This window comes from Vulpes vulpes, chromosome 6 (assembly GCF_048418805.1).
Source record: "Vulpes vulpes isolate BD-2025 chromosome 6, VulVul3, whole genome shotgun sequence".
Classification (NCBI taxonomy): domain Eukaryota; kingdom Metazoa; phylum Chordata; class Mammalia; order Carnivora; family Canidae; genus Vulpes; species Vulpes vulpes.
The window spans coordinates 126816767-126843949 of record NC_132785.1 but is presented as its reverse complement, the minus strand read 5'-3'; the positions used below and the strand labels follow the sequence as shown (position 1 = coordinate 126843949).

The window sequence follows — 27183 nt, the reverse complement described above, 5'->3', positions numbered from 1 at the left end:
CTGTGCTGGAAGGAAACGGCTCGAGCATGCTCACTCGGGACTCCTGCCCCGCCGGCCCCGGTGGGGCTCAGGGCCGCGTGGCTGCCCGCTTCCAAGGGCCCACGAGACGGGCCCAGCCATGCGCCACGCTCCCGACGGCTGACCGCACGTTCACTCACGGTGGCTGCTTCTTGCCAGGCCCTCCTGGGCTGTGAGAACGTGGTGTGAATGACACGGGCAAAAAACCCCTGCCCACGTGGAGCGGACGCCTGAGCGGGGAAGCAGTGAACACGGTGGATGGGCAGGCCGCGCCACGCGCTAGAAGTGCTTCATGCGCCTGGGAGAGACACCCAGCAGACAGCGCTGGGGAGTCGTTCGGGTCCTTCTGGAAGGGGCCAGAGAGCTGGCCCCGGGCACCCGGGGGGAAGAGCCTTCCTGCGGGCGGAAGGCACCGGAGTGGCAGAGGAGGGTCTGCAAGACCAGCAGAAGGGCCAGAGGGGTCCCGGGGGCAGCGAGCAGCCCAGGGTCTGAGGTCAGAAAGAGAACAGGAGGCCATGCTGTGAGGCTGCTCTAGGAATCTGGCTTTTGTTTTATTTTGTTTTTTTTTTTTTTTTAAGATTTTATTTATTCATGAGAGACACAGAGAGAGGCAGAGACACAGGCAGAGGGAGAAGCAGGCTCCCTGCAGGGAGCACGATGTGGGACTCGATCCTGGGACCCTGGGATCATGCCCTGGGCGGAAGGCAGATGCCCAGCCGCTGAGCCACCCGGCGTCCCAGGAACCTGGGTTTTATTGTGAGTGAAGTACGGAGCCACCAAAGGTTCTTGAACAGAGGAGTAACATGACTGGACCGAACAGTTTTCTGGGCTCACCGAGAACAGACTGCAGGGACAAGCCGCAGCGGGAGGCTCCAGGAGGTGGCGGTGGCTGCGATCCAGGCTAGGACAGTGGCTCGGCCAGGATGCCGCCTGTGGAGTGGGGAGCAGGGCTCAGGTTCTGGTTCTGTGTCGAAGGTGGAACCCAGGGCATTAGCCGAGATTGTGGATGTGGGGTGTGGGGGAAGAGAAGGGCCCCGCCCACCTGCAGGGTTCAGAGCCCGGAGGGGAGAAGCCCGAGATGGCAGGCCATGGGGGGAGAGCGGGGCTGGAGTTTAGGGCAAAGAGATGGGGAGGCCCCAGCACAGGCCGCACAGGGCGCACGGCACAGGGAGCCTGAGTGACCCGGGACGCGCTGGCAGACCTGGGCCGGCCAGGCAGTGCTCACAGCCCTCTGACGCCGCGGGCAGCCGGCCTGGGGCCTCAGGGGGGCCAGTTCTCGGCTCTCAGCCAACCGTGCCCTTCTTGGGGCCTCAAGAGACACCGAGGAGGCTGGGGACCCAGTGTCTCTCCACTTTGCAGCCCAAGTTGGGGGCACCAGCCTCAGCACAGACGGCGGAGGTGGGGGAGCCTCCAGGAGCGGGGTAGGGGTCAGAGGTGCTCCTGCCTCCCACAGCCTGCCTGAGCTGCAGGATGCCCGATCCTGGTTGAGCTCTTGGGGCCCCACGGTGCACCCCAGCGCCCTCCCAGCCGAGGATCCCGGGTCGGGGCGGGAGTGCAAGGCCCAACCACAGGCACATGCAACAGAGATTTTCCAAAGATGAAACCAAATGCCCTCGAGTCCTACTGTTTGCATCTGTTTTCAGCTAAGGACGCTGAGCCAGTCCCTGCCCGGACCTTGGGTCACACAGGCCACCTGCCCCACCTCACCCTGACCCTCACCCTGCCCTGCAGCCACCCCCATAAGCAGACCACACTTGAGCAGCGGGGATGCGTGGAGCAAGTCTGAGACGCAGGGAGGCAGGGGCTATGGGCACGTTCCCTGTCACCTGTTGTGCCGACACGCTTCCCTGCGTGGTCTCCGTGCCTGGGGCTTCTGGGGGTTCGGGGGCCCCCGGAGGCCCTCCTTCCGCCGCTGCCCTCACCTCCCCATGCACCAGCAGCCCCAGGTCAGCACGGAGGCCCCCGTTCTGCAGGCGAGGGCGTGAGGCCCTGCCAGCTGCACAGCTGCCCCCCCACCTGGTCTGTGTTGGCCACTGGGCCTCGGGTGTCAGGGACCGTGGCAAGGACCATGGCAAGGGGCGAGCCTGCCCCAAACGCCTTCTCTTGTCTTCCAGGAGCTCTACAGGAAGGACTGCAATCTAGCGGCGCAGCTCCTTCAGTGCAGCCAGACCTACGGCAGGGTCCATAAGGTGTCCGAGGTAATGCGAGCACCCCCAGCCGGGCCAGCCTTGCCCCCAGGCCCCCCCAAGGGAAGGTGCTGGAGAGCCCCAGTCACGGCCCTCCTCCCTCCTGCAAGTACCCCGCCCTTTCTGACTACGGTGCAGGGGCCACCCCCCCACGCACACCTCCTCACCCAGCGGCGACAGCCTGCCGGTCCCCGTGCTTTCCTCTGGGGGCTGCTCCAGGCCCCCTACCCGCTGAGCGCTGACGGGGCAGAGGGGCCCGGGTGAGCCTCACAGACACCCTGTGGTTCGGTTGGGCACAATGGCTGCGCCCATTTCAGAGATCAGGGCTCCCTGATGCCAAAGCACACTGGCCTGTGGACCCCCACCCCTGCCGGCTGCCCCCACCCAGGCCTGGGGGGTCCATGTTCCCTCTCCCCTGGGCCTGGGCCATGCCGGCAACACTCAAAATAGATCAAACAGTAGCGGGACACCCCACGAGGCACCAGGCGCTCGTGCCGTCCATCTGTGTTGCATCCGAGTCTGTCTTGTTCAGGAGCACCCAGGCCTCGTGACCCGGCAGGGGTGCCACCGACAGACCCTGGGGCTGGGAGAGCAAGTAAGCCCCTGGGTGGGAGGAACCAAGGGGCCTGCAGCCCCAAGAGGGGCCAGGTCAGCCCCTGGGCCACCCTCGGGGCTCTTCAGAGCCCAGCTGTGGGGGGCCGGGGAGATGGGGGTGTCTGGGGGCCCTCGGGGAATCTCAGGAGCTTGTGACACACGGTTCCAGGAGCCGGCTCTCGCGGTGCCATCCGAGAGGCCCTGGGCGGTCCCCTCCCTCCGTCTGCACACGCGTCGGCCACGGTCACAGCCGCAGGTGCCGGGCTGACGCTACCCTGTCCCCGCCCTCCCCTCCTCACTCCTGCCCGTTGCAGCTGCCCTCTGACTTCCAGGAGCGCGTGAGCCTGCACATGGAGAAGCACGGCTGCAGCCTGCCCTCCCCGCTCTGCCACCCGGCCTATGCCGACAGCGTCCCCACCTGCGTCATCGCCAAGGTGCTGGAGAAGCCCGACCCCAGCAGCCTGTCCTCGCGCCTGTCGGACGCCTCGGCCCGCGACCTGGCCTTTCGGGAGGGGGTGGAGAAGCAGGGCCCGCGGCCCCCCTACAAGGGCGACATCTACTGCAGCGACACGGCCCTCTACTGCCCCGAGGAGCGGCGGCGCTCCCGGCGGCCCAGCGTGGACGCGCCCGTGAGCGACGTGGGCTTCCTGCGGGCCCAGAACTCCACCGACAGCGCGGCCGAGGACGAGGAGGAGGCCGAGGCGGCCGCCTTCCCCGCGGGCTTCCGGCACGAGGCCTTCCCGGGCTACGCGGCCTCCCTGCCCACGTCCAGCTCCTACTCGAGCTTCAGCGCCACGTCGGAGGAGAAGGAGCACGCGCAGGCCAGCACGCTCACCGCGTCGCAGCAGGCCATCTACCTGAACAGCCGCGACGAGCTCTTCGACCGCAAGCCGCCCGCCGCCGCCGCCTACGAGGGCAGCCCGCGCTTCGCCAAGGCCGCGGCCGGCGTGGCGGCCCCGCTCGAGGCCGAGGTGGCGCCGGGCTTCGCGCGGACCGTGTCCCCGTACCCGGCCGAGCCCTTCCGCTTCCCTGCGTCCCCGGGCCCGCGGCAGGCCCTGATGCCCCCAAACCTGTGGAGCCTGCGGGCCAAGCCGGGGTCGGCCCGGCTCCCCGGGGAGGACGCGCGGGGCCAGTGGCGGCCGCTGAGCGTGGAGGACGTGGGCGCCTACTCGTTCCCGGCCCCCGCCGCGGGCCGCGCGTCGCCCTGCAGCTTCTCGGAACGCTACTACGGCAGCGGCGGCAGCAGCCCCGGCAAGAAGGCCGAGGGCCGCGCCAGCCCCCTCTACGCCAGCTACAAGGCCGACAGCTTCTCCGAGGGGGACGACCTCTCGCAGGGCCACCTGGCCGAGCCTCGCTTCCTCCGCGCCGGCGGCGACCTGAGCCTGAGCCCCGGCCGCGCGGCCGACCCGCTGCCCGGCTACGCGCCCAGCCAGGGGGACGCCGAGAGGCTCGGGGTGCAGCTGTGCGGGCCGGGCGGCAGCCCCGAGCCCGAGCACAGCCCCCACAGCTCCAGGGACTCCCTGGAGCCCAGCTCCATGGAGGCGTCCCCGGAGATGCACCCCGCCGCCCGCCTCAGCCCGCAGCCGGCCTTCCCGCGGACTGGTGGCTCGGGGCTCAGCCGCAAGGACAGCCTCACGAAAGCCCAGCTCTACGGAACCTTGCTCAACTGAACGCCGGCCTGCAGGCCACGGGGCCCCCCCGCGAGCCCAGAGGCCCCCACGCCGTCCCGTCCACCCCCGCCCCCCACGGTGGAACGTTTTTCACACCCGACATCCTTCCCCACCTGAGATGAGCATTCCCCCCTTTTATAAAGTGAAACTATTTTTATAGAGAAAAAGGGTCTTTCTTAACGCACTTGGCCTCCAGCTCCCTGGATGGCAGCCTTGGCGTTTTCAACACAAAGCTCCTTTATTTTTCGGGGGAGGACGAGTGGGGCCTGTCCCTGGGAGGGGAAGGACGGCGTCCCGTGGAGACACCCCAGTGAGCCGGTGACAAGGGAACCCGAAGCTCTGTCCACGAAGAGGGGAACTAGAACGGGTGGAGGGATGTGACATGTTTTTAAACTGTTCTCGCCGTGTGACCGACACCACCCCAGCTCTCCCGTGGTCCGTCGTCCCGAGTGGGGCCGGTGCTCGTCCCCCAGTGTCCCGCTCCCCGGCACCACCTCGCTCTACCTCACACGTAATGAGGCCCTCTGACCCCCGGTTTCCGTGGCTTGCTTCCCCGTCGTCCGCGATGCATGCCCCGTCCCAGTTAGTACTGTACCTTCGTTCACTAATAAAAGACATCGGTGGAAAGGACTTGGCTCTGGCTTGTTCCTTCCGACCGCGAGGACGCGCGGCCCGGGCTGCCACCCCGTGTCCCTCCCGCCAGCATCCGAGTGCTTCCCCTGTCCCCACCCCTGGGCGCTCTTCTCACCCCTTCCAGGACATTCCTTTCCTCTCCCCCACATATTTCTGCCCCTTTGCCCTTTCTCGGGTCTCAGACTCGGCACCTGCCTGGAGGGTCCCGAGGCCTGCCTTCGGGGCAGCTCTCGTTTCTCTGAAATGTCTGTTTTGCCCCATGTTGAGGGGTGTTCTCACTGGGGAGGGAGGTAGCGGGGGTGCCCCCTTCCCTGCGCACGGAGATGCTGTTGGCACCGCCCCCTGGCCTCCCTTGGGCGTGGGGTGCCGTGGCCCGCGGGGAGCTGTTCCTGGGGGTGATCCGCCCTTCTGCTCTCCTGCCCCTCCGCCTTTCTGCAGTTTCCCCAAGGGGTGTCCACTCGTGCATTTATCCTTCCTGGGAATTCACAGGGAGGCTTTATCTGTGGATTGCTGTATTTCATCAGTTCTGGAAAACTCTCAACTTTCTTAAATGCTGTGTCCTCTCTCTTCCTGGGACTGCCCAGGGAAGTCTGTGCAGCTGCACCCCCTCCTGGGTCTCCTGCACTTGGGCTCACGGAGCTCAGCCCTCGAGACCCGCCTTCCACTTCACAAGTTGTCTGCTTTGTCCACGTGGCCGCCAGACACAGCCACTGGGTTTGTAGTTTCCCATTAATTGTTCCATTCCCAGGTGGTGTTGGTCTCACAAACCCACCCTGCCACTCCAACGGTGTCCTGTTCCCTGGAGAGCTTTTCTAGCTTGCCTTTTAGTTCCCGAAACACGCGGGCACAGCCGGGTCAGCCCGGGTCTGGCGCTTCCTTCACTGTTCCCCTTGGGTCCTGCCCTGCTGCCTCATTTCTTCACGGGCCCGGTTATCTCGGACGTGCGCTCATCGAGGTCTCTGAACATCTACGTGGGTTCTGCAAGGCCTAGGGTGGAGGCCACTCTTCCCGGGGCTCTACGTCTGCTCCCTCCGAGGGCCTGGGCGCTTGCTGCTAGAGCCGAGCCGGGTCTGGGTGCAGGCCTTGAGGTGCCCGGACTCCCCCAGCTCCGTGTGAATCCAGGGAGGGTCTGCCTCCTGCCAGGCGACCCCAAGCAGGGTGGGCATCAGCGGTGGCTCCCGGCATCCCTGCACTTGTCCTGCCTCTGCAGGAGAGCCCAGGGCCCCCTTCCCTGGGAGATGTGCCCCAGGAAGCAGTCTCCCCAAGCCAGAGGCAACTGTGAGAGGCGCGGGAGTCAGCTCCCCTTTGGGGGCCCAGTTTCCTCGTGGGCAGACAGGAAGAGACCCTGAATGAGCTGGGGAGCAACCGGGAGGGTGCAGGGAGAAACACGTGGCCCCTGGCACTGCAGACACTCAAGAGGTGTTCCCAGAGGGGAACCCGAGCCTCGTCAGCCCCACGCATCAGCTGTGTGAACGGGGGCGGGGTGCCTCTTCCTGGCTCTAGCTCCTCGGGGTCTAGGGAATCGGGGGAGCAGGGCTGGGGGCCCTGAGGGCTTTGCAGCCTGGGAGAGGGCCCTTTCACATTCAGGGCTTTAGCCTCCACATCATCACCTCAGAACCTGCAGCCCCGCCCCCCAGGTGGCCTCCGGACCTCACAAAGCCCAAAACCAGCCACAGCCAGGTCTCATTCCCAGAGGGCCCTGCTCAGGGCTGGGTGGGGACAGTGACTTCTCTGGCCTACAGATGGGCTGACCTGGCCACCTGGAGTGCAGGTTGGGGTGTCTAGAGCTCCATCACAGGACCCGGAGTAGCAGGGTCAGGCTGACACCACCTTGACTGCTATGTAAAGCAGTCCCAAACCACTTCTTGTGAGGCTGAGCTGGAAAAACTTGGTTTTCCCCCAGGTTCCCCAGGCTCAAAACCAGCTCAGCAGGACACTGCGGCTTAGGAGTGCAAGTGGCTCTGGTCAGTGACTCCCTCAGAATCCCCTTGGGTGAGGACTTGGTGCTTCCCTCCTCTTCTTGATGAGGGGGCCGGCTGATGCCAGCCCCGTGCAGCCCATAGAGACAGTGGCCCATGAGGAGCTCAGAGCTGGGGGAAAGCAGATGCTGTCTCAAGGCCACCCAGAGAGGCGAAGGGCCCTGCTGCTCCAGGGGGAAGCAAGCAAGTCTCCAAGAGGAGGCTCATGCTGGGTGCTGAAGGATGAATAGGAGTTCATCAGGCAGTTCAGGCAAAGGGAACAGCCTGTGGAGAGGCACAGATGAGTTCCAGAAATGGCTCAATGAAGGCTTCCATGTGTCTGCCTGAGGGTTTAGCCTGGGGCCACCAGTTTCCATCTGGATCTGTCCTGGGATGTTCTGCTACATGGACACTTCTGGGCTGTGGTGAGGCCTCTGCCTCTACTTTCTTCGTTCCATCTACCCAGGTAGCCAGCCAGGCCATAGGGTGGGCTTCCCTCCTCCATCCCCTGGCCCATCCCCACCTGCACATCAACCACCCTCCTACCAATCCATGCACACTTCTCCACCCCCAGCCAGGGCAGTGCCGGGCTGCACTTTGCCACTCGCTGACCATGTGACCTTGGGCCAGTTTCCCTTTCTGGAGCCTAGGGACACTGATGAGATTCCCAGGAGTCCTCCTCATGACAGTTGGCGGTCCTGGTGCAGGAGGGCCGCAGGCTAGGCTAGAGAGGGAAGGAGCAGACTTCAGGGTCAGCAGGTCTCCTAAGCAGCAGTTGAGAGGTGGGGCCACCTAGCGGGGGGGCTTCAAGCATCAACCCCACTCGACACAGTCCTGGCCACACCTGGCAAGCATACACAGCCACATGCTGGCACCTCAAGATCAAACCGTTCTGCTCCCACAGAGTCTTCAGATCTGTGCTCAGATTCACAGGTGAGGGTAAAGGTAAGCACTCAGCCCTGGGAAGGTGGGTGGAAGGCACAGCCCACACTTCTTTTCATTCCAGCTCCACACTTTCTAAATTTAGCCCTTTTATTTTAAACTTGCAAATGATGAACTCCCCAGCACCTTGCAGAGGATCAGTGAGCCTTTAAGAAGGCTCCTTGGAAGGTAGCATTAGGAAAAAGAAACAGATAAAGGCACGGAGTACGCCTGCCATTCTTCCCAATAAAATAACCTACAGAAGGGAGGGGCTGGCAGTCAGCTGGCACCTATAAGGCATGGAGTTGAGGAACCAAGTCCACAGAGGAGAGCACCAAGAAATAGCCAGAGCGGGGAGCCCTGCATGTGCCCCTGCCCAGGAGATCAGAGCTTTGGTTGGCTCAAGGTGAGCTGCACAGAAAAGAAACAGACTTCGCAGGGACTTGGTGTCTGCCCCAGGTGAAGCTGAGAGGGGAACGATCTGCATCTTCTCCCTAGCAAGCCCACTTCATGATGAGGAAGCAGGCTCAGAGAAGCAAAGCACCTGCCAACATCCCAGGCAAGTGAGTGATGGGCTTGGGGCCTGAGTGGCCTCCTGGCTCCAAACCCCACAGGGCCCCAGGCAGCCGGGCTGTGTGCTCTGCACAGGAGAGGAGCTGGGCAGCTGCTGGGCAGGGCAGTCATCCTATGGCCACACCCAGCACTCACACCAAAGCCTGATTTAATATGGTGTACAAACAACGCTCATACTAAAAAGGTAAAAGGGGCACCTAGGTGGCTCAGTCAGTTAAAGTCTGACTCTTGGTTTCAGCTCAGGTCAGGATCTCAGGGTCGTGGGATCTAGCCCCACGTCAGGCTCTTTGCTCAGCAGTCTGCTTCAGACTCTCTCTCCCTTTTCCTCTGCCCCTCCAGCTTGTGAGCTCTCTCTAAAATAAATAAACAAACCTTTTTAAAAAAAGTGGTAATAGTAACATGTCACAGTGGGGAAAGCAATCAGAAAACCAGGCGCTGAAATTCTCACTCAGAAGATACTGCACACAAGAAAGGCAGGAAACCACCCCACTCAGGCTACACTAGACAGCAGGACATCTGGACTCCAGGATCTGGGGCTGGACGGTGGAAATGGGGGGTGGGACAGGCAGATGAGAGGTGCTCTGAGAAAGCCAGGCGCCCCTGCACCGCAACAAGGGCAGCTCTTCCTCCTGGCCTGTGTCTGGATTCAGTGATACATCACTCATTCATTTGGCAAATGTGTGCAGAGGGCCTGTTCGGGCTGGATCCGGGGAGACACACCATTATGCAGTGGGTCCCATCACTCTCCCGTCCAGCTCCGTAGTGAGAGTGATGCCTGGCCAAGGACCCCTGGTCCAGCGGAGTGGGCGTGTGCCAGAGGCCAGTCAATCAGGGTCCTTCCCGGAGACTTGTCAAGTAGGAACAGAGGAAGGGGCGGCCCCTTGCTGGGTGGTCTGAACCAGGCACAGGCCCAAAGGGCCAGAGAGGGTCTCATCAATCCTCACTGTGCCATGATGAGGTCTGACAATGGGGCCAAACTGCACCTTCTGGTCTAAACTGGCTCAGTTCCGGTATCAAGTGGTGGTCTGATACTAATATTACTAATACTAATACTCCTAGCTGCTGTTTCCAGAGTGCCTACTGTATACTGGTCCTGCCAAGAGCTGTACAGACCCAACCTCATTAAGCCTCACCATCTCAGTACCATCAATTCTCATTTCATAGGAGGGGAAACCAAGGCACTGGGCGGCTCAGCACTTCCCTGCAGCCACACAATGGAAGGTGATGGCAGGGTCTGTCTGTCTGACCCCCAAGTCTATGTCCTGTCGACAGGCCACACTTGCAGTTATTCATAGAATACCCACTGTGGGCCAGGAGCCAGGTGTCCTGCAGGGAACAGATACCTGGAACCCTGTGAAGCTGACATCCCACCGCACACACCTATGTTGTGGGGCAGAGCGGTGGGGTGGGGAGACAACATCCAGCAGAGCTAAGGGGAAAGACCCAGAATGAGAGGGGAGGCTCCCTGAAGGCCCCCTGTCTGCACACTGCACGAGACAGGCAGGAAGCCAGAGGGCACTGGGGGAAATCATGACCCGGCAGAGCTCAGAGTGGGACCAAAGGCCCTGAGGCACCGTGCCAAGGGAGCACAGTGGAGGGAGCCATTAGCCCATCAGGGATACTGAGAGCAGGCTTCTGAGATCACTGAGCTTCCCACACGGAGCAGGAGAGCTCCTGCAGAGGTGAGAAAGTGTGTGAGAGGCTCAGCAGGGCAGCCACATGAGGGCTGAGGGAGGAGTGTCCATCACCTGTGCCACGTTCTGAACGGACAGAGGCTCAGCCTCCACGCCCTCGGCCATTCTGCCAGGGGCAGTGCCCCATGGAGGTCTCCGCTTCTGCTGAGGACCAGGCCCTCTGAGCATGGGATGTGGTTTTCACCAAATCAGCCATTCTTAAGCCTTAAAAGAGAAAGCGCTCCCAACCCGAGCTCTCCCAACACCCTGCCTGGCATCCAGTGTCCTGCACGAGCCTGGGAGTTCACGTCTCTCACCAGCCTGAAGAGCACATGCTCCCCCAACCCCACCCACGTGCTCTGCTCCAGCCTCCCCACCCCAGTTCAGGCACAGCAGGTGCTGCATCCACTCAACACCCACTGCCTGCCAGGCTGTGCACTAACTGCAGGGCGGGGTGGGGGAGCAGGGATGAAGGCTAGAAAAGGGGTCGGCCCTTAGGATAACCCCCACCTCAGGGCCTTTGTCCTGCCCTTCCCTCTGCCTGGAACGCCTGACTCATGAACCCCCGGGCAAGTCAGACATACGGCAATAAACATATTTACAGTCCTCTGCAAGCTCCAGATGCCCATTCCCAGGAATGGAACCCCTGCTGTGCCAACACCTACCACAGACTTGACCTCCTTGGAGCCATACGGCAAGTCTGCAGGTCCTGACTTTGTGTTACAGATGGGGAGACTAAGGCTCAGAGAGGAGAGGTGACTCACAAGGTCTCATCTGTGCTGACAGTAGAGCTGGCCTAGAACCCAGGTTCTGGAGGGGCAAAGCTGGGTACCCCACGGCTCCTACTCCCATGGCTCGTCTGCTCACGGGCCTCCTCCTCAGGTCCTCTATGCTTCCTCACTGACTCCGGTGCTAGGGATCCCTCCTCACTAGCTCATGGTGTCCTCCACCAGGAAGCCTTGCAAGGCCACAGGGACACCCCTGCCCTGAGCCATGGTAGCTGTGGTTCCTCACCTACAGTGGATCCTTGGGTTCCTGGAATGGCCCCTCAATTATGGTCCTGGTGGGTCCTGGTGCCAGAGCTCACCTACTTGCCCAGGCCCTGGGGAGCTGGGTGTTCCTGCCAGCGTAACCCCTCAAGGCTTCCTCAGGAGCCTTCCACACATTGCTTCTTCACTGGGACAGTGTGCACACCCTACAGGCAGCGGGACTCTCTGGCCATGCTTGGTGGGGAGAGGGAGGAAGCTTGGGCTCTACGACACTGGCAGGGACTGCCATGCTCCCACACGGAGTTCCTGTCCGCCATCAGGATCAGCAGAGGGGGCTGCCCCATCTCAAGCTCTCATTCGTCTCTTTGTCTTGGAGCCTCAGAGGGTCAGGGACTGGGCAGGCGCACAGAAGCGGCCAACACATATTTGTCGCTAAAATAACCTAAGAAATAGCAAAACACTCATGTTTATTGAGTACCACCAGCAACCCTCCATCCAGGCACTTCCACTAAGGTGGTCCTCATAACCCTGAAGCAAACAGATCTCTTCCCCCATTTTACAGATGTGGAACCTGAGGCTCAGGGTGGAGGGAGGCACCCTCCACCCAGCTTCAATCAAGGCAACCTCAGCGCTTCCTCACACCCGCCCACCCCAAGGAAGAATGGGAGCCTGGGGCCTGGCTGGCATCCAGGAGGCTCAGCACTAGGAGGCTCAGTGCCAGATCTTAATGTCGCCCTCCCAGGAGCAGGTGGCGAGGACAGAGGGCAGCACAGGGTGGAAGGTGGTGCCAACACAAGCCTGTGCATGCCCTTGCAGCGTGCGCGCCCGGCTGGCAGTGCGGAAGCTGTACAGCAGGACTCGGCCGTCGGCACTGCCCGTCACCAGCAGGTCACCATCCGGGGAGCACTCGCAGCCCACCGAGTAGCCTTCTACCTGCAGAGGGCAACACAGAGGGTGAGCAGACCGCACGACAGCTGCTCCTCCAGGCAGCCTGTGAGGCGGGAGCTATTATGCCCATTCTACAGAGGAGCAGCCTAAGGCTCAGAGCACGGCTACACACCCAGCACCCCAAAGCCAAGGCCCAAGCTCCCTCCATAAGGCTGGGGTCCCAGCATGGATCCTGTTTCATGAAGCCAGTTTAGTGGAATGCAGCTGGAAGGGCTTTAGCATAGCTCATGGTGTCTGGCCTCACAACAGCCCCTGAGCCCCTGGCCCCACCTGTCCCTGGGCAGGCTTCAGTGGGGAAAAGGGACAGATGCAGAAACGGCCCCCACCCATTCTGTCCTGCCTTCCCTCCCACACAACCCGTCCATGTGAGCCAGTAAGTTAGGGAAAACCTTTCCTGCCCAGCACTTGGGGCCTGGAGGTAGGGCTAGATGTGGCTCACAGCCTTCAGTGACCACCAGGCCACATGGCATTTGGTCACCCAGGAAACAGAAAACAGCGTCTACCCAGAAAGAGGGTCTGTGCACTCTGGGGCCCCATGTCTACTACAGATGTTGTCTGGCAGGAGGCTTTGGGGCCAGTGGCCCACTTTTGACCTGGGGGATAGGAACAGAGTACCTTGTGCCCTTCGTAGCGCCGCCTCCTGCTCATCCGGTAGGGCCACACGGCGGAAAAGAGAGCCAGGTAGTTGCCATTGGTCTGCGCCAGGAACACAGGCTCCCGTGGGTGCAAGGTGAGGCTGGGGCAGGTGTATCTCTCCTGAGAAACAGTGAGGCCACAGGGAGGATGGAAAAGGCTCCCAATTGGGCCTCTGCCTCCAATACACATGCCACCCAGCACTCTACTCCTGGAGCCTTGTGCCCAACCCATGAACCTGGGCTCAGGGGTCCCTGCAAGCTTCCTATGGTTGCTGTAACAAAATGCCACAAACTGAATGGCTTACAACTACACACATCTATTCTCTTAGAGTTCTGGAGGCCAGAAGTCTGACATGGGTCTCACTGGGCTACAATCAAAGCGTCAGCAGAGCTGTGTTCCTTCAGGAGGTTCTGGGGGCAATCTGTTTCCTTGCCCTTCTTGGCATCCCTTGGTTCGTGGCCCTGGTGGTAGACTAGAAAATGCCCTTCCCCACCCCCCTTGCAAACTGCACCCATGTCCTCATTCCTAGGGAGCTGTAAATGTCACCTTTTATGGCAGAAAATGTGGAGGGGGTGTTTTTACAGACATAATTAAGCATCTTGACGTGGGGATATCTGTCATTATAAAAGGCAGGCAGGAGATCCGACACACAGAGAGGGTGACATGGAGACAGAGCAGAGGGTCTGAAGATGATCGCATGAAGGAGCAGAGCAGACTCTCCCCGAGAGCCTCCAGAAGCAGTGGGCCCTGATAAAACCTTGATTTCAACTCAGTGAGACTTAGCAGACATCTGGCCTCCAGAACTGGGAGTAAATTTGTTAGTTTAAGCCACCAACTTTGTGGTATGTGGCTACACAGTGACAGGAAACAAGTCTACACAGCCACCTCTCCGCCTCTGCAGCGAGCCCTCGGGCTAGCCCCAGCCCAGCCCAGGCTCCCCTGCGGCCCACACACACAGTAACTGAGAAGTGGAATGGCCAGGCGAGAAGATAAAGGCACGAACAGAGTGTTCACAGCACAAGGCAAGGAACTGTCACTGTTTGACAGGCCGGGTCACATGGAAACACCCCTAAAAATTCCCTTCTCAGCTACACTTGTCCTTCCTTTATTCTAAGCATTGCCCTGAAGCCACCCTTTCTAAAAGAGCCCAAACTCAGAGAGCAACGTGGGAAGCCAGTGGAAGCCAGCTGCAGACTTCTGGGTCCACCAGAGACACAGAGGCCATGGTGGTCTGGTAACAAGCTGCCCAGCACGCTGCTACCAAGCAGAGCACCTGCTCACCCACACAAAGTGAGTAGGTGTTGATTTCTAGGAGGGCCAATGGCTTGGCCCTTTAGTATTTTCATCCACTCCACCCACGTACTCTGGTTGCCACACAGGCTGCTGGACTCAGAATGCTGAGGTGGCCAGACACGTCCATGCAGCCCCCTCCCAGAGCTCGTCCTTCCCAGTGGGTTGCACTAAAACCCTACAGTAAAGGTCTAGAGGCTGGTTTGCTCAGGGTTACTTAGAACCCTGTGAGGAAAGGAAAGGCAGTGAGAGGGAGAAGGTATATATGTACACCTCATATATATTTTTAAGTTCGGCAGGAGGAGTACCAAAGAGATTAGCCATGTCTTAAGTTGAAATCTTTGAAAATGATGATGGAGATGGTGGCAGTGGTGATGGTGGTGATGGTGATGGTACTGATGATGGTGATGTGAAGGTGATAGTGGTGGTGATGATGATGACGGTGGTGGGTAGCGGTGATGGTGATGGTGGTGATATGAAGGTGATGGTAATGCTGATAGTGGCAAAGATGCTGGATTTGATCGTGGCGATGGTGAAGATAGGTAATGCATTGAAGGAGCACCCCCTGTGCCTGGCACTGTACTAGATCCTTTATAAGCATTATCCCCTTCAATTCTCAGAATGACTCTATGAAGTAAGTTAATATTCCCATCCTCAATTTCCTAAGAGGAAAATGAGAATCAAAGAAGCTACATAATGGGCTTGTAAGGGGTGAATCCAGGACTTTATTAACACAGGTGGTCTAACTTGGGTCCCTGCTTAAACTTCCAAGTCACAGCTCCTGTCAAATGCACTGAGCAAGGATGGATAGAACAGAAACCCATGGGCTGGCTGGGGTGATGGAGGGAAGGCAGGAGTCTCTTGGGCTGAGTAAGTGGCCATCTTCTACTGATCTGCATGGGTGACCCCTCCACATCCTTCCCCTGTGGAGTAGCCATGCCAGGCAGAGGATGAGTAGGACGGTCATGGAAGTGCTATGATCCAGAGCCTCTGGAAGGCTTTCCAGGTGGTCCTAGACCTGCACTTGTCTATCCTACCCAAGAGATTTCAGGCACCTGAAATGGTCTCTGAAGATCCTGCCTGCTGAACCATCCCTGCCAGGAAGTGACCTGGGATGCCGGCGGCTTAGGGCTATGGCTAAATCCTGCAGCTGAAACAAACTGAAAAGCATTGCCAAATAGGGTTTCTCACGTGGAAAATCTGGTTGGAGATTTTGGCAGAGCTCCGGAAATCCCAGGCAATAATGGTGCGGTCAGCAGAGTCCCGGCTCGAAGCATCTGTACTGCTCAGAAACTCAGAGCCTTCCTGGAGGAAGAGGATGTCCAAGGTCTGCTGGATGGTCGCCTTGTAGCTTCTCACCACCTGCAAGAGTGGAAACCTACCATGCTGGTGGGCCCTAGGAGCACAGGGCAGGAGCCCATGGGGAGTGTCACCAAGAGCCCAGACAGCAGGTGGGTCTAGTGAGGGCAATGCTGAGCTGCTGGGAGATACATACAGTGTTACAGCCTTGCCTGAGGGCCCCTCCCCACAGACAGTCCTCCCTGTCGCATGCCCACCTTGCGTCTATCGACACATGGCCACCACCCGTGAGCAACCCAGGGAGGCGTGATGATCTCTCCAATCACACCAATCCCCTAGGGAGCAGTTGGTGCCTGATGAAAGTGAGCTTTGGGAAGGGCCCATTGCCCAAGGGCACCTAAAGAGCACCAATGATACCCATTGATACCAGGCCACATTTTGTGAGAGGTTCTTACTTCTAAAGATGTCACATAATTCACAGCTCACAAAACCCCAGCGTATTCTCCCTGGAACAGTAACTGTACTGCAGAAAGCCAGAGCCCTTGGAGACCATAAAACCAGAACCACAGTACACAGATTAGCTTTAAAGACACTTTACTTCTTAGCATCATGGCCAATATTTCATAGCTTCCTGTCTTGTAAACCAACGTGATTAAGTATCAAGGAGTTCTGTTTTCTCCAGAGCATTTTATCACATTCACTTTCCATTCTAAAGCACCTGGTTTGGGTTGGGGGCGGTTCCCAGAATCGGGACTAAGAAGTATCTCCACTTAAACTCACAGACAGCTCGCTTTAGATTGCACTATTCAGCAAGAGGCCAATACAAGGCGGCCTCAGGCCTTCCCGCAGGTCCTAGCCGGCCTGTTTACCAGCTCCCAGGGCGCCACCATGTGGCCACAGCATAAACACAGTTCTCTGGTCCCTCGCCTGCAGGCAAAGAAATAGGAAGTCTTGACCATTAAAAAAAAAAAAAAAACCTGGAGTTCACAACCTTTACATTTTGCAAATATATTTTCTATCATCCTCTTTCAAATGTATATAATTCAAATTCACATTACATGCAGCACTCTATAAAGTCAATTTAGGCAGTTTTGAGACCCATTCTCCAGATGAGGAACACTGAGGCTCAGAGATGTAGGGATTTGCTCAAAGTCTCACTGCCGGGGTGGTGGGCTTCTCCCCATCCCTGCTGCTTCCCTGGGACCCAAACCCAGTCTCCTACTGGCCACTTCCCACTTCCATAAATATCAGGACAATTTCCCAGGAGAGGATAGGGACAAATGACTGCTCTTCTCTGAGCCTCTTCAGAAGCAGTCCCCAGCCAAAGCAATTTCAGGGTGAGCCCCTTTGAAGCCTGAAGAGTGGTCCAGAGGCAGAGAAGAGAGGACAGCCCTACAAGCCTCTGAACATAGGGCAGAAAGCCAGCCTGTGGCTGCTTCCCAGCCCTGAGCCTCACAGAGTGTGGAGGAGGAGGAAGTCTCCATGTCCCCAGCCAAAGGGACCCAGCTGGGGTGCTGTTGGCCAGATGCTCCACCGACCCACTCTGGGGTGGGGTTTGGGGGAGGGTGTTGCATGCCTTCACAGTCTCCAACATCCGCTTTTCCTGAGTTTGCACAACATTCCAAACTCACAACAGTGCCATTCCAGGGCTGTGTTTGGAATTCATTTTGGTGGGGAGGGGAGAAGAGGCGAGGGGAAGAAGCAGGGTCCCATAATCATGGTTCTGAACAATCTCTTTACTGGCTCCTCCCATCCCAGTGCCATTCCAGTCACCCCTCACTTCAGCCACCCCAGGCCTCCATTTGCCTAGGCCACATTGGGCCTCAAAGCCTTTCTTCCCCCTTTACCAAAGTCATCTCCATCACCACCATTCAGGTGAGGCACAGGGAATCTAGACATGGCCGGGATAGCTAATACCAAGAGAAGAGTATATCTGGCCCCACTCATGTCCCTGGATGTGGCCTGGTGGTGGGGGAGGCACAGAGCACCCCCCAGAGCTACAGCAGCTTGTAGAGAAGGCCACTGGTGGGCACCCACACAGGCCAGCAGGTCCCAGCTTCCGGGCAGGACCATGAGCTCCTGTGGGCAGGTTCTGGCCTTCACGCTGCAGCCCTGTCTCCAGCCACAGCATCTTGATCCCCACAGGGGCTCAGGCAATACACTGACCCAAGAAAGGGTTGAGGATAGAAGAGGGCCCTCCTCGGCGCTTGCCAAGTGCTGGGTAAGAGACAGCCACTGGGCAGGGATTCCACATAAATTATCCCATGATGATAGTGCAGAGGTAGCTTTTCCCAGAGGGTGGTGTGAAGGCCCAGACAAGAGCAAGGTGCCAGGGGCCCTCGGCCTGTCCATGACAGAACTACCTGCATGCCCACCAACACACCTGCCTCCCAGGACAAACTTTCCAGGAGAACGAAAACCGTTGTTCTGTACGTTTCCTGAGAATGGATGGAAACAGCCCAATTCATTAGGGCACCATAAAATTGAATGGCCGGGAAACAAGCCGTGTTACGGGCGATCCCTGCCAATAACACTGCTGTAAGTGGAAGGCTGACCTTTGAAGTGATCGCTGCCGAACGTGATTTACTCGCCTTCACAACTGCTCCTGCCCCGGGAAAGAGCAGAGGAGCCATTTGTGTGTCTAGCTGGTGGGTTTTATGGCAACCTTAATTACACCGACAGCTGGTGTGTCCCATCCCAGGGGCGTGGGATGGTGCTAAGCGGGCCTAACTAGCTGGATCCAGAAGGGAGCCTTACTCGGACTCTTCTGGCAGCAGGGGGCCTCTGTAAGGTAAGCAGATACTTTGCTGAAGGCTTCTGGCTTTGGGGAAAGCCGATGACGTGATCCATACCACGATGTATTCAGGTATGAAAATCACTCGACATCCCTGAAATCTAACAACCTGCTTGGCCCACTGAAAAAACCTAGGAAACTCTGGGCTGAGTCATCCAAAGCATAGGATGCCCTTCCTCACATCCCTGCCACTTTCAAACTGCCTGGAGTCAGGGTACAGGCTGGACTCAAGTCCTGGCCCAGCTGCTGACTCACCATGTGCCTGGGGGAGTCCCTTCTCTCTTCGGGCTTGGCTTTTTGCCCATCACCATAGAAGGCCTGGACTGACAAGAAGCAAACCTCTGCCTCTAAGCACTGGAGGCAGTGCTTTCTGCTGGACCTCAGAAAGAAGGACTGGGGTGCACTAGCTCCCTGACACCACCCCACCATTCCTGTGGACCCAAACCTGAGGAAAGGCAAGGGGAGACACTGCTCTGGCTCCTGTGGGACCCCGTGCTCCCTTAGTCAACTACCTGCCTACCCTACAGGACCATAAGTTCCAGGGGACTGGTATGTGTCACATTTCTGGGTCATCCTTGGGCAGCACTGGGTCTGCACATGTAGGCATTACTAAGGTGTACTGAACTGATGGCTGGATAAGTGAATGAGTGTCTATACAAATGGATTAGTGAACCAAAGGACAGCTTGAAAAGTAGGGACTTTGAGGTTGTTAGCTCCCAGCAATATCCTGCCACTTGGGGCTGAGTCAGCACTTGGGGAGCTGCCACCACTGGTTCCATTAGACACCCTGGGAGAGAATGTTCATTCAAAGGGTCTTCCTGTGGCCCTGGACATGGAGACAAAGGAAACCGGACTCTCAAGGAACTCTGAGGCCATGGTGGGGTGGCAGGCAGAAGCAGAGCGCCTGTGCTCAATGTTCCATCATCACTGGCCCTGGGGAGGTTGGTAGAGGCCTCCCTCCCCAGTGGGAGGCCCAAGCTCTCATGCAGACACCTTGGTGTCCAACCTGATGGCATATTGCTAACTTCATGGTCCTGGGCAAACCACACCTCTCTGCTTCAGCCTCCACATCCATAAGGTGGGGACACTGATGGGGCCTATGGCTGGAGGCAAATGAAGGCAATGTGCCTGGCTCAGTGGCTGACATGAAGCAAATCCTCATAAACCTTCTCTTCCAGGGCCAGCCCAGGGCTAGTGTCCCCAGCTCTGAGCTATGGGTCCTTGGGCAAGTTCCTTCTCCCCAGAATTCAATTCCTTTTCCCTGGGAATAAACATTTGTGTTATCTTCAAATGCTAAGATGTCAGGAATCTATGTATAAAAGCAAGCTGGAGAAAAGAGCAAAGGGTCCATTTTTATAGTTTAAATTCACAAAAGTAGCCAATCACAGAGCACAGCGTACACCAAAAGTGCTCTGTTTATAAATTCAAAAAGGATCAGAAATTTACTTAAAAAAAAAATAGAAAAGAGAACTTAATTAAGTTTTTCTACAACCTGGGGCTGGGGGAGTCTTTCCTAGCCATAACTGAGGCCAGAAACAACGAGAAGAAAAATGGATTAACCTGGCTTCATGAAAATAATAGTAATTTTTAAAAAACTATTGCACAGCTCAAAAACCAAATAAGAGGACAAATGGGAGAAATATTTTCAACTTTTAACAGAGACAAAGGTTACTATCCCTAAAACAGTTTCTCAAAACAGATGAGAAAGACTCAGCACCTCTACAAAAAAAAAAAAAAAAAGCAAGAAAAGTGAACAGAGAGTTCATATAAAAGGAAATGTAATTGGTCCTTTGATCTTGCTCATAACAGGAGAAATGCAAATTTAAATTACACAGAGATACCATTTCTTACCTATCAAATTAGCAAAATCCCAGTTTGACAACACACTCCATTAGGTGGCTGTGGGGCATTAGCTAACCGTACACACTGCTGACAGAAACACAAAACGATACAATCCCTGTGGAGAGAACTGGGGCACCATCGAGCAAAATAACATATGCCTTGTTTCTCAGCAATCTGCATGACCCAGCAAAGCAACCTGTAGAAACGATCCCAAAGGTACACTGGCAAAACCCCAAAAAGGTAAGTACACCACCACTGAAAGCAGCAATACTTGTAAAAATAAAAAACTGGAAATAACCCAAATGTACATCCCAAAAGAACCAGCTGAATAAACCTTAGCACACCTATACTCTGGAATGGGATGCAGCTGCAAAGAGTGAAGCTTGCCCACCCGCCCTGCTATGTACAAGGCAGCCTCCAAGACACACTGTCCAGTGAGAAAAGCCAGCTGGCAGAGAAACAGTGAACAAGGTAAATGGAAGAGGTGACAGGAATGTGTGTGTGTAGTTTGCTTCCATGAAAAACATCAGAAAGATACACCAGAAACTAATGAAGTAAGTAAGTAGATAAAGAGAATGGAGGAGATAGGATTAGACCAGATTAGAGGTAGAACTTGGAGGATGTCTGTTAAGGGGCCAGACAATAAATAGTTTAGAGTTTGGGGGACACAGAGAGTCACTGCTGCATACTCTTCCATGTGCATGTATGTGTGTGCAGGTGCATGCATGCATGTGTATGTTACGGCCATTTGAGAATGCAGAAACCATCTCTATTTTTTAAAATATTTTATTTATTTATTTAATTTGAGAGAGAGAGAGAGAGAGAGAGAAAGTGTGTGTGCAACAGCGGGGAGAGGCAGAGGAAAGGGAATCTCAAGCAGACTCCACTCTGAGTGCAGAGCTTGACTTAGGGCTCAATCCCACAACCCTGAGCTTATGACCTGAGCTAAAATTAAGAGTCAGACACTTAACCAACTGAGCCACCCAGGCACCCCTAGAAACCATTCTTAGCTCAAGGACTGTACCAAGCCGGTGGCAGACCACATGAGGCCAATGAGCTATATAGTTTTCCACTCCCTTCTCTAGAGCCATGTATATATTTTAAAAAATGATACAACCAAATTAACATAAAGCAGGCTCTAAGATGTGAAAAGCAAAATAAAGCAAATCAAACTAACCATGTATTGACTGGTAGCTTAACCAAATAGGATTTATTTTTTTTAAGATTTTATTTATTTATTCATGATAGACACAGAGAGAGAGAGAGAGAGAGAGAGAGAGAGAGAGAGGCAGAGACACAGGCAGAGGGAGAAGCAGGCTCCATGCTAGGAGCTGGATGCAGGACTTGATCCTGGGACTCCAGGATCGCGCCCTGGGTCAAAGGCAGGCGCTAAACCGCTGAGCCACCCAGGGATCCCCAAATAGTATTTTTTTTTAAGAGACATTAAGGCACACTAATTTAATGGCACATCCTTAGCTGGATATACATTCTGAACAGAAAAATCACTAATTTCATGGTAGATCCTAACAGGACATACTCTGTGGACCAAAAGAACCACAAGAAATCTTAAACTGTCTTCAGTCAATACACTACATACACAGCTAGTGTATTGATATATACCTTCCCCCAAACTGCACAAAGGCAGATAGAAATAAAAATTTACAGTATAAAAAAGAGAGAATACATAAAACCAAAGAAGTTAAAGAAAAATTCTGTAGTCCTAATTTTGAACTGGGAAAAAAATTAATATTTTTTTCTCTTTTTTAAGATGTTAATTTAAAGTAATCTCCATACTCAAAGTGAGGCTCAAACTTAGAACTCTGATCAACCATGGGATCAAGAGTCACACGCTCCACTGACTGAGCCAGCCAGGTACCCCTGATGAGTATATATATATACATGTATATATATATTTTAAAGATTTTATTTATTTATTCACGAGAGATACAGAAGAGGGAGGGAGCAGAGACACAGGCAGAGGGAGAAGCAGGCTCCATGCAGGGAGCCCAATGTGGGACTTGATCCCAGGACTCTAGGATCATGCCCTGGGCCGAAGGCAGGTGCTAAACCGCTGAGCCACCCAGGGATCCCCTGTATATTTTTTCTTAACAAAAACCTTTCCTAGCTCTGTCCACTGAAGGGCTAGAAACAAGGAGCAACCACATCACTCAGATTACGGTCTCTAAACCCAGCTAAACCCAGAAGTGGCAAATGACAGACCTCAGCACCACAACAGTGATTTTAACTGTGTAGCATTACGTTTAAGAAGGTAAAGAAAAGTGGGGCACCTGAGTGACTCAATGGGTTAAGCATCCGACTGGATTTCAGCTAAGGTCATGATCTCAGGGTTGTGAGATAAGCCCCACCACTGGGCTCTGCATTGGGCATGGAGCCTGCTTAAGATTCTCTCTCTCCTTCTTCCCCCACCCCTCCCCCGGCCCACTCCCATGTGCTCTCTCTCTTCCTCTTACAAAAAAAAGGAAGAAGAAAGAGTGACCCTGGTAGGTAGAGACATGGAGGATGTAGGAGTCCTCCACTGAACTTCCAGGGATGAAATACACATTTGAGATGAAAAATACATTAGATGGGATTAACAGCAGATGAGACACTGCAAAAAAAAAAAAAAAATAGTGAACTAGAAAACACAGCAATTGAAATTATTCAAAATATGCCAAAGAGGAAAAAAAAAAAAAAAGACTGGATTTAAAGATGATCTCTAGTTTTAACCCAAAAATGGAGTAAGCCCACTATGGCCTCTTATTCTCTACAACTAAAAGGTCTGAACAAAATTCAAGAAGCAACTACCTGAAGGCTTTAAAGAGTAAATAATAGCAAGTGGGTTGTGGAGGGAAGTAAGGTAAGGTCCTACGTTTGCGGAGTTGGGGAGAGGGGGCTGCTTGTTTGCTGTCTTTTAACTCCTGACTTTGACCAATAGACTTACTGAATTAACCAACTACATAGTGAGCATGAACAGCAAAAATTCTGCAACAATTCTGTCATTCTGGTCAAAGGAAAAAGAAAATGGACCCTTTATAAGCCAGAGAGTACTGGGGAAATTTTAAAACATGACCTCTTTCTCTCCTGCCCTGACCTAACAACACCAGCCCCAGCAGCAGGACTGCAATGCTCTGGGTGTGTGCCACGAGTACCTAAAACGTAGAGGGAAAACATCTGAATAGGACAGCTGGGGGAAAGGGCCTGCATTGTAACAGTGGAAGGGGAAAAGCCACATTCTGTTTTTCCTCTATTTTCTCTGGTTATTTTGCCTTAAAAGAGATCCCAGTTATAGATACCATGATGAGGCAGAAGGCTAACAATCTGAGACAACACTCTCTCTCTCTGGGCAGAAGAACCAGGAAAGGAGGCCCTGGGTGGCCAGGCAACGTGGGAGAAGTTCCAAAGAGGAGAGAGCTGAGAATCATCTAATTCTGTGTGTGAACTGACATGCACCCCAGGACAAGTCCTAAGCAATACAATCATGGAACACAGTCACAGAAGCATAGCTGAAACCCGGAGAAGAGAATATATATATGACCACTGCCCAAGTCTGAAACTAACTCCTTCATGGCCCAGCATCACAAAGGGTTTGAATACTACAATGAAAAGGAACCACTGCCCAGTGAAAGAAAGAAAGAACTTGCGATCTGAATTTAACATGGTTGGTTGCCTGGTAAGATAAACAAATCACTTTTCTCCATAGGACTTTAACAGGACCCAGGATCTTACCATATAATATTCAAAATGTGCAGGATATATTTTGAAATTACTTGACATATAAAGAACCAGGAAAATGGAAATAGTAACCACCACAGGGGATCCCTGGGTGGCTCAGCGGTTTAGTGCCTGCCTTTGGCCCAGGGCGTGATCCTGGAGTCCCAGGATCGAGTCCCGCGTCGGGCTCCCGGCATGGAGCCTGCTTCTCCCTCTGCCTGTGTCTCTGCCTTTCTCTCTATATATGTCTATCATGAATAAATAAAAAAATTTTTAAAAAAAGTAACCACCACAAAAGAGAAATAATAGATGTAAGCCCTGAAGTGAGCCAGATGTTGGAATTATCAGATACATTTAAACAGCTATCATAATAATCCTCAATGATATAAAGATAAACACTCTTGAATGGATAGATGGGTCTCCACAGAGAATAGAAACTACATATTTTTTAACACAGAAATTTAGAACTGGAAAAAAAAAATCATACAATAAGCTCAAAAACAAAACAGAAGTGATAAAAAAAAGACTCTGTGAACTTGAAGACGGATCAATAGAAATAATACAATCTTAAGAAAAGATTTAAAGACCATTAGGGACTTGTGGGATGATATCAAAAACTAAGTATTTTTGTCACTGGAGTTCCTAAAGGAGAAGGGAAAGACAGCAGTGCCAAAAAAAAATATATATATATATATATATATTGACTAAAGGTACCAAATTTGGAAAAGGGCACAAACTTACAGACTCAAGAGGCTCAGCAAGTCACGAAGAAGATAAAATCAAGGAAAATCAAGCCCTGACACATCACAGTCAAACTGCTGAAAAGCTCAAAGGAAAAATCTTGGAAGCACCTGGGGAAGAAAAATGAAGCATCACATACATCTGAAGGACTGGGGATGTTTCATCAGAAGCTATGGAGACCAGAAGACCATGGACACAGTGAAAGTGGTGCAGGAAGGAGTGTTAGCCCAGAATGTTACCAACAAAAACATAATTCTTTGGGAATGAAGGGGAGATAAAGACTTTCACAGGTGAAGAAAAGCGAAGTAAATCTATCAACGGCAGATCTGCTCTGTACAATCAATGCTAAATGCAGTTTTCAGGCTAAAGAGTCATAATAGCAGAGGAAAAGTCAGAACAGAACGTCAGGAATGAAGGGAAAGCACCAGAAATGTAGACAATTGGGTAAATACAAAAGACCATTTTTCTCCAATTAAGTTCTTTAAAATATGGATGACCACTGAAAACAAAAACTGTAAGTCCTTAAGGCAAAAAGAAAACTATACCGACCAGAATATATAAAAAAGATTGAGAAGTAAATAGCATATTTACTATTTACTAAATAGGGAAATTGAACAAGCTTTTCTATTATTAAAGTATTTAAAAAATAATTTGCCATTTCCGGCAAAAATAATAACTGTATTGTGGAGACTGTAATATATGTAGAAATAAAATGTATGCCAACAATAGCACAAAGACTGTTGTGTGGGAAACTGAAGATCTGTAAATCATGAAATGCTCACACTATACATAAAGAGATACAAAAGGACTTGAGGATGGGCTGATAAGATAAAGACATAGACTATGAACTCTAAAGCAACCACTAAAAGTAAACCACAGCACAAATCCACAGATTAAAAAACCAACAAGAAGGGCAGCCCAGGTGACCCAGCGGTTTGGCACCACCTGCAGCCCAGGGCGTGATCCTGGAGACCCTGGATCGAGTCCCACATCGGGCTCTCTGCATGGAGCCTGCTTCTCCTTCTGCCTGTGTCTCTGCCTCTCATTCTCTCTCTGTGTCTCTATGAATAAATGAATAAAATCTTAAAAAAAAAAAACAAGAAAAATAAACAACAAGATAGATAAGTTGAAATCATAAAAAATACTATATTAATCCAAGACAAAATGGGGGGGGGGAAAAAAGGAGAGAAGAGGTGCAACAAATGAAAACAATGGCAAAATGGGTGAGTTGAAACCCAAACACACCGATGATTGCATTAAACGAAAACAGGATGAACATACCAGCTCAATGGAAAAGATTGATACACAGAATTAAACTAAAGCTCCAGATCCAACAGTGCTGCCTACAAGAAACACATTTTATTTATTTTTTAAAGTTTATTTTTAAAGATTTATTTATTTATTTATTTATTTATTTATTTATTTATTTATTTACTTTAGAGAGCATGAGCAAGCAGGGGGGTGAGGGGAGGGAGAGAGAATCTACAAGCAGACTCCCTGCTGAGCGCAGAGCCCAACATAGGGCTCATTCTCACAATCCTGAGATCATGACCTGAGCAGAAATCAATGGTCAGACGCTTAACTGACTGAGGCACCCAGATGTCTTATTTATTTATTTTTAAGTAGTCTCTCCACGGAACATGGGGCTTGAACTCAAGATCAAGAGTGGCATGCTCTTCCAACTGAGCCAGCCAGCTGCCCTGAAACACATTTTAAATATAAAGACAGAAATAGCTTAAAAGTAAAAACATGGAAAAACATGCATCATACTAGCAGTAATCCAAGTAAACCAGAAACACCTAAGGTTAATGACAGACAGAGATTTCAGGATAAAGAATATTACCAGGGATATAGAAAGTCCTTTCATAATGATTAAAGAATCAATTCAGGGATGCTGAGCTTGGATGGCTCAGTGGTTGAGCATCTGCCTTTGGCTCAGAGTGTGATCCTGGAGTCCTGGGATCAAGTCCTGCATCAGGCTACCTGCATGGAGCCTGCTTCTCTCTCTGCCTGTGTCTGTGTCTCTGCCTCTCTCTGTGTGTCTCTCATAAATAAATAAAATCTTAAAAAAAAAAAAAAAAGAATCAATTCATCAGGAAAACATAGCAATCCTAAATGGTTATGTACCTAATAACAGAGCCTCAGAACCAATGAAGGAAAACTAATAGAACTTAAAAAAAGAAATAAGACAAATTCACTCTTCTAGTCACAAATTTCAACCAGCTGCTCTTAACTAAGTCAACAAATGGACAGAAATATCAGAAATAATACAAAACACTTGAATAACATGATCTGCCAACTCGATCTAATTGAGACGTATAGAACACTACTCTCAATAAACAGGAGAATAAGAACATTGTTTTCAATTACAAAGAGAACATTTACCAAGGTAGGCCATATTTTAGGACGTCAAAAAAGTCTTGATAAACTTAAAAAGATTCAAACATGCAATGTGTATGTTCTGTACCACAATGGAGTTAAATTAAAAATCAATAAAAGATATCTGGAAAATTCCAAAGTGTTTGGAATCTAAATAGCACACTCCTGTAATAATCCATGGACCAAGAATTAAAAAGGTAATTAGAAAGTATTTCTAACTGAATAAAAATGAAAGCACAGTATATCAACAATTGTGTACTGTAGCTGCAAAATCCGGAGGGAAATTAACACAAGAGTTCTCCCTTTCCCACAGTTTTGCTTTCCAGAG

The 27183-nt window shown here is 53.3% G+C and overlaps 2 protein-coding genes across 17 annotated transcripts in view; one reads left to right on the top strand and one right to left on the bottom strand.

Annotated features, from left to right (window-relative positions):
- Positions 1-4652, top strand: part of BEGAIN (brain enriched guanylate kinase associated) — a 44676-nt gene extending 40024 nt beyond the window's left edge. For 7 of the 8 annotated variants that reach the window (XM_072762306.1, XM_072762304.1, XM_072762309.1 and 4 more), the window contains 2 exons: positions 2133-2216; positions 3113-4652. In XM_072762306.1, the coding sequence (XP_072618407.1) occupies positions 2133-2216; positions 3113-4468 (1440 nt within the window). In that variant the 3' untranslated portion in view covers positions 4469-4652. The remainder of the gene's footprint in view (positions 1-2132; positions 2217-3112) is intronic. The other variant, XM_072762302.1, reaches the window with a different exon arrangement.
- Positions 4653-11640: 6988 nt separating this feature from the next.
- WDR25 (WD repeat domain 25) overlaps positions 11641-27183 on the bottom strand; it is a 142525-nt gene continuing 126982 nt past the window's right edge. For all 9 annotated transcript variants that reach the window (XM_026012577.2, XM_026012579.2, XM_072762313.1 and 6 more), the window contains 3 exons: positions 15281-15451; positions 12779-12919; positions 11641-12148 (listed from right to left, as the gene is read on the bottom strand). In XM_026012577.2, coding sequence (XP_025868362.1) covers positions 11927-12148; positions 12779-12919; positions 15281-15451 — 534 coding nt within the window. In that variant the 3' untranslated portion in view covers positions 11641-11926. The remainder of the gene's footprint in view (positions 12149-12778; positions 12920-15280; positions 15452-27183) is intronic.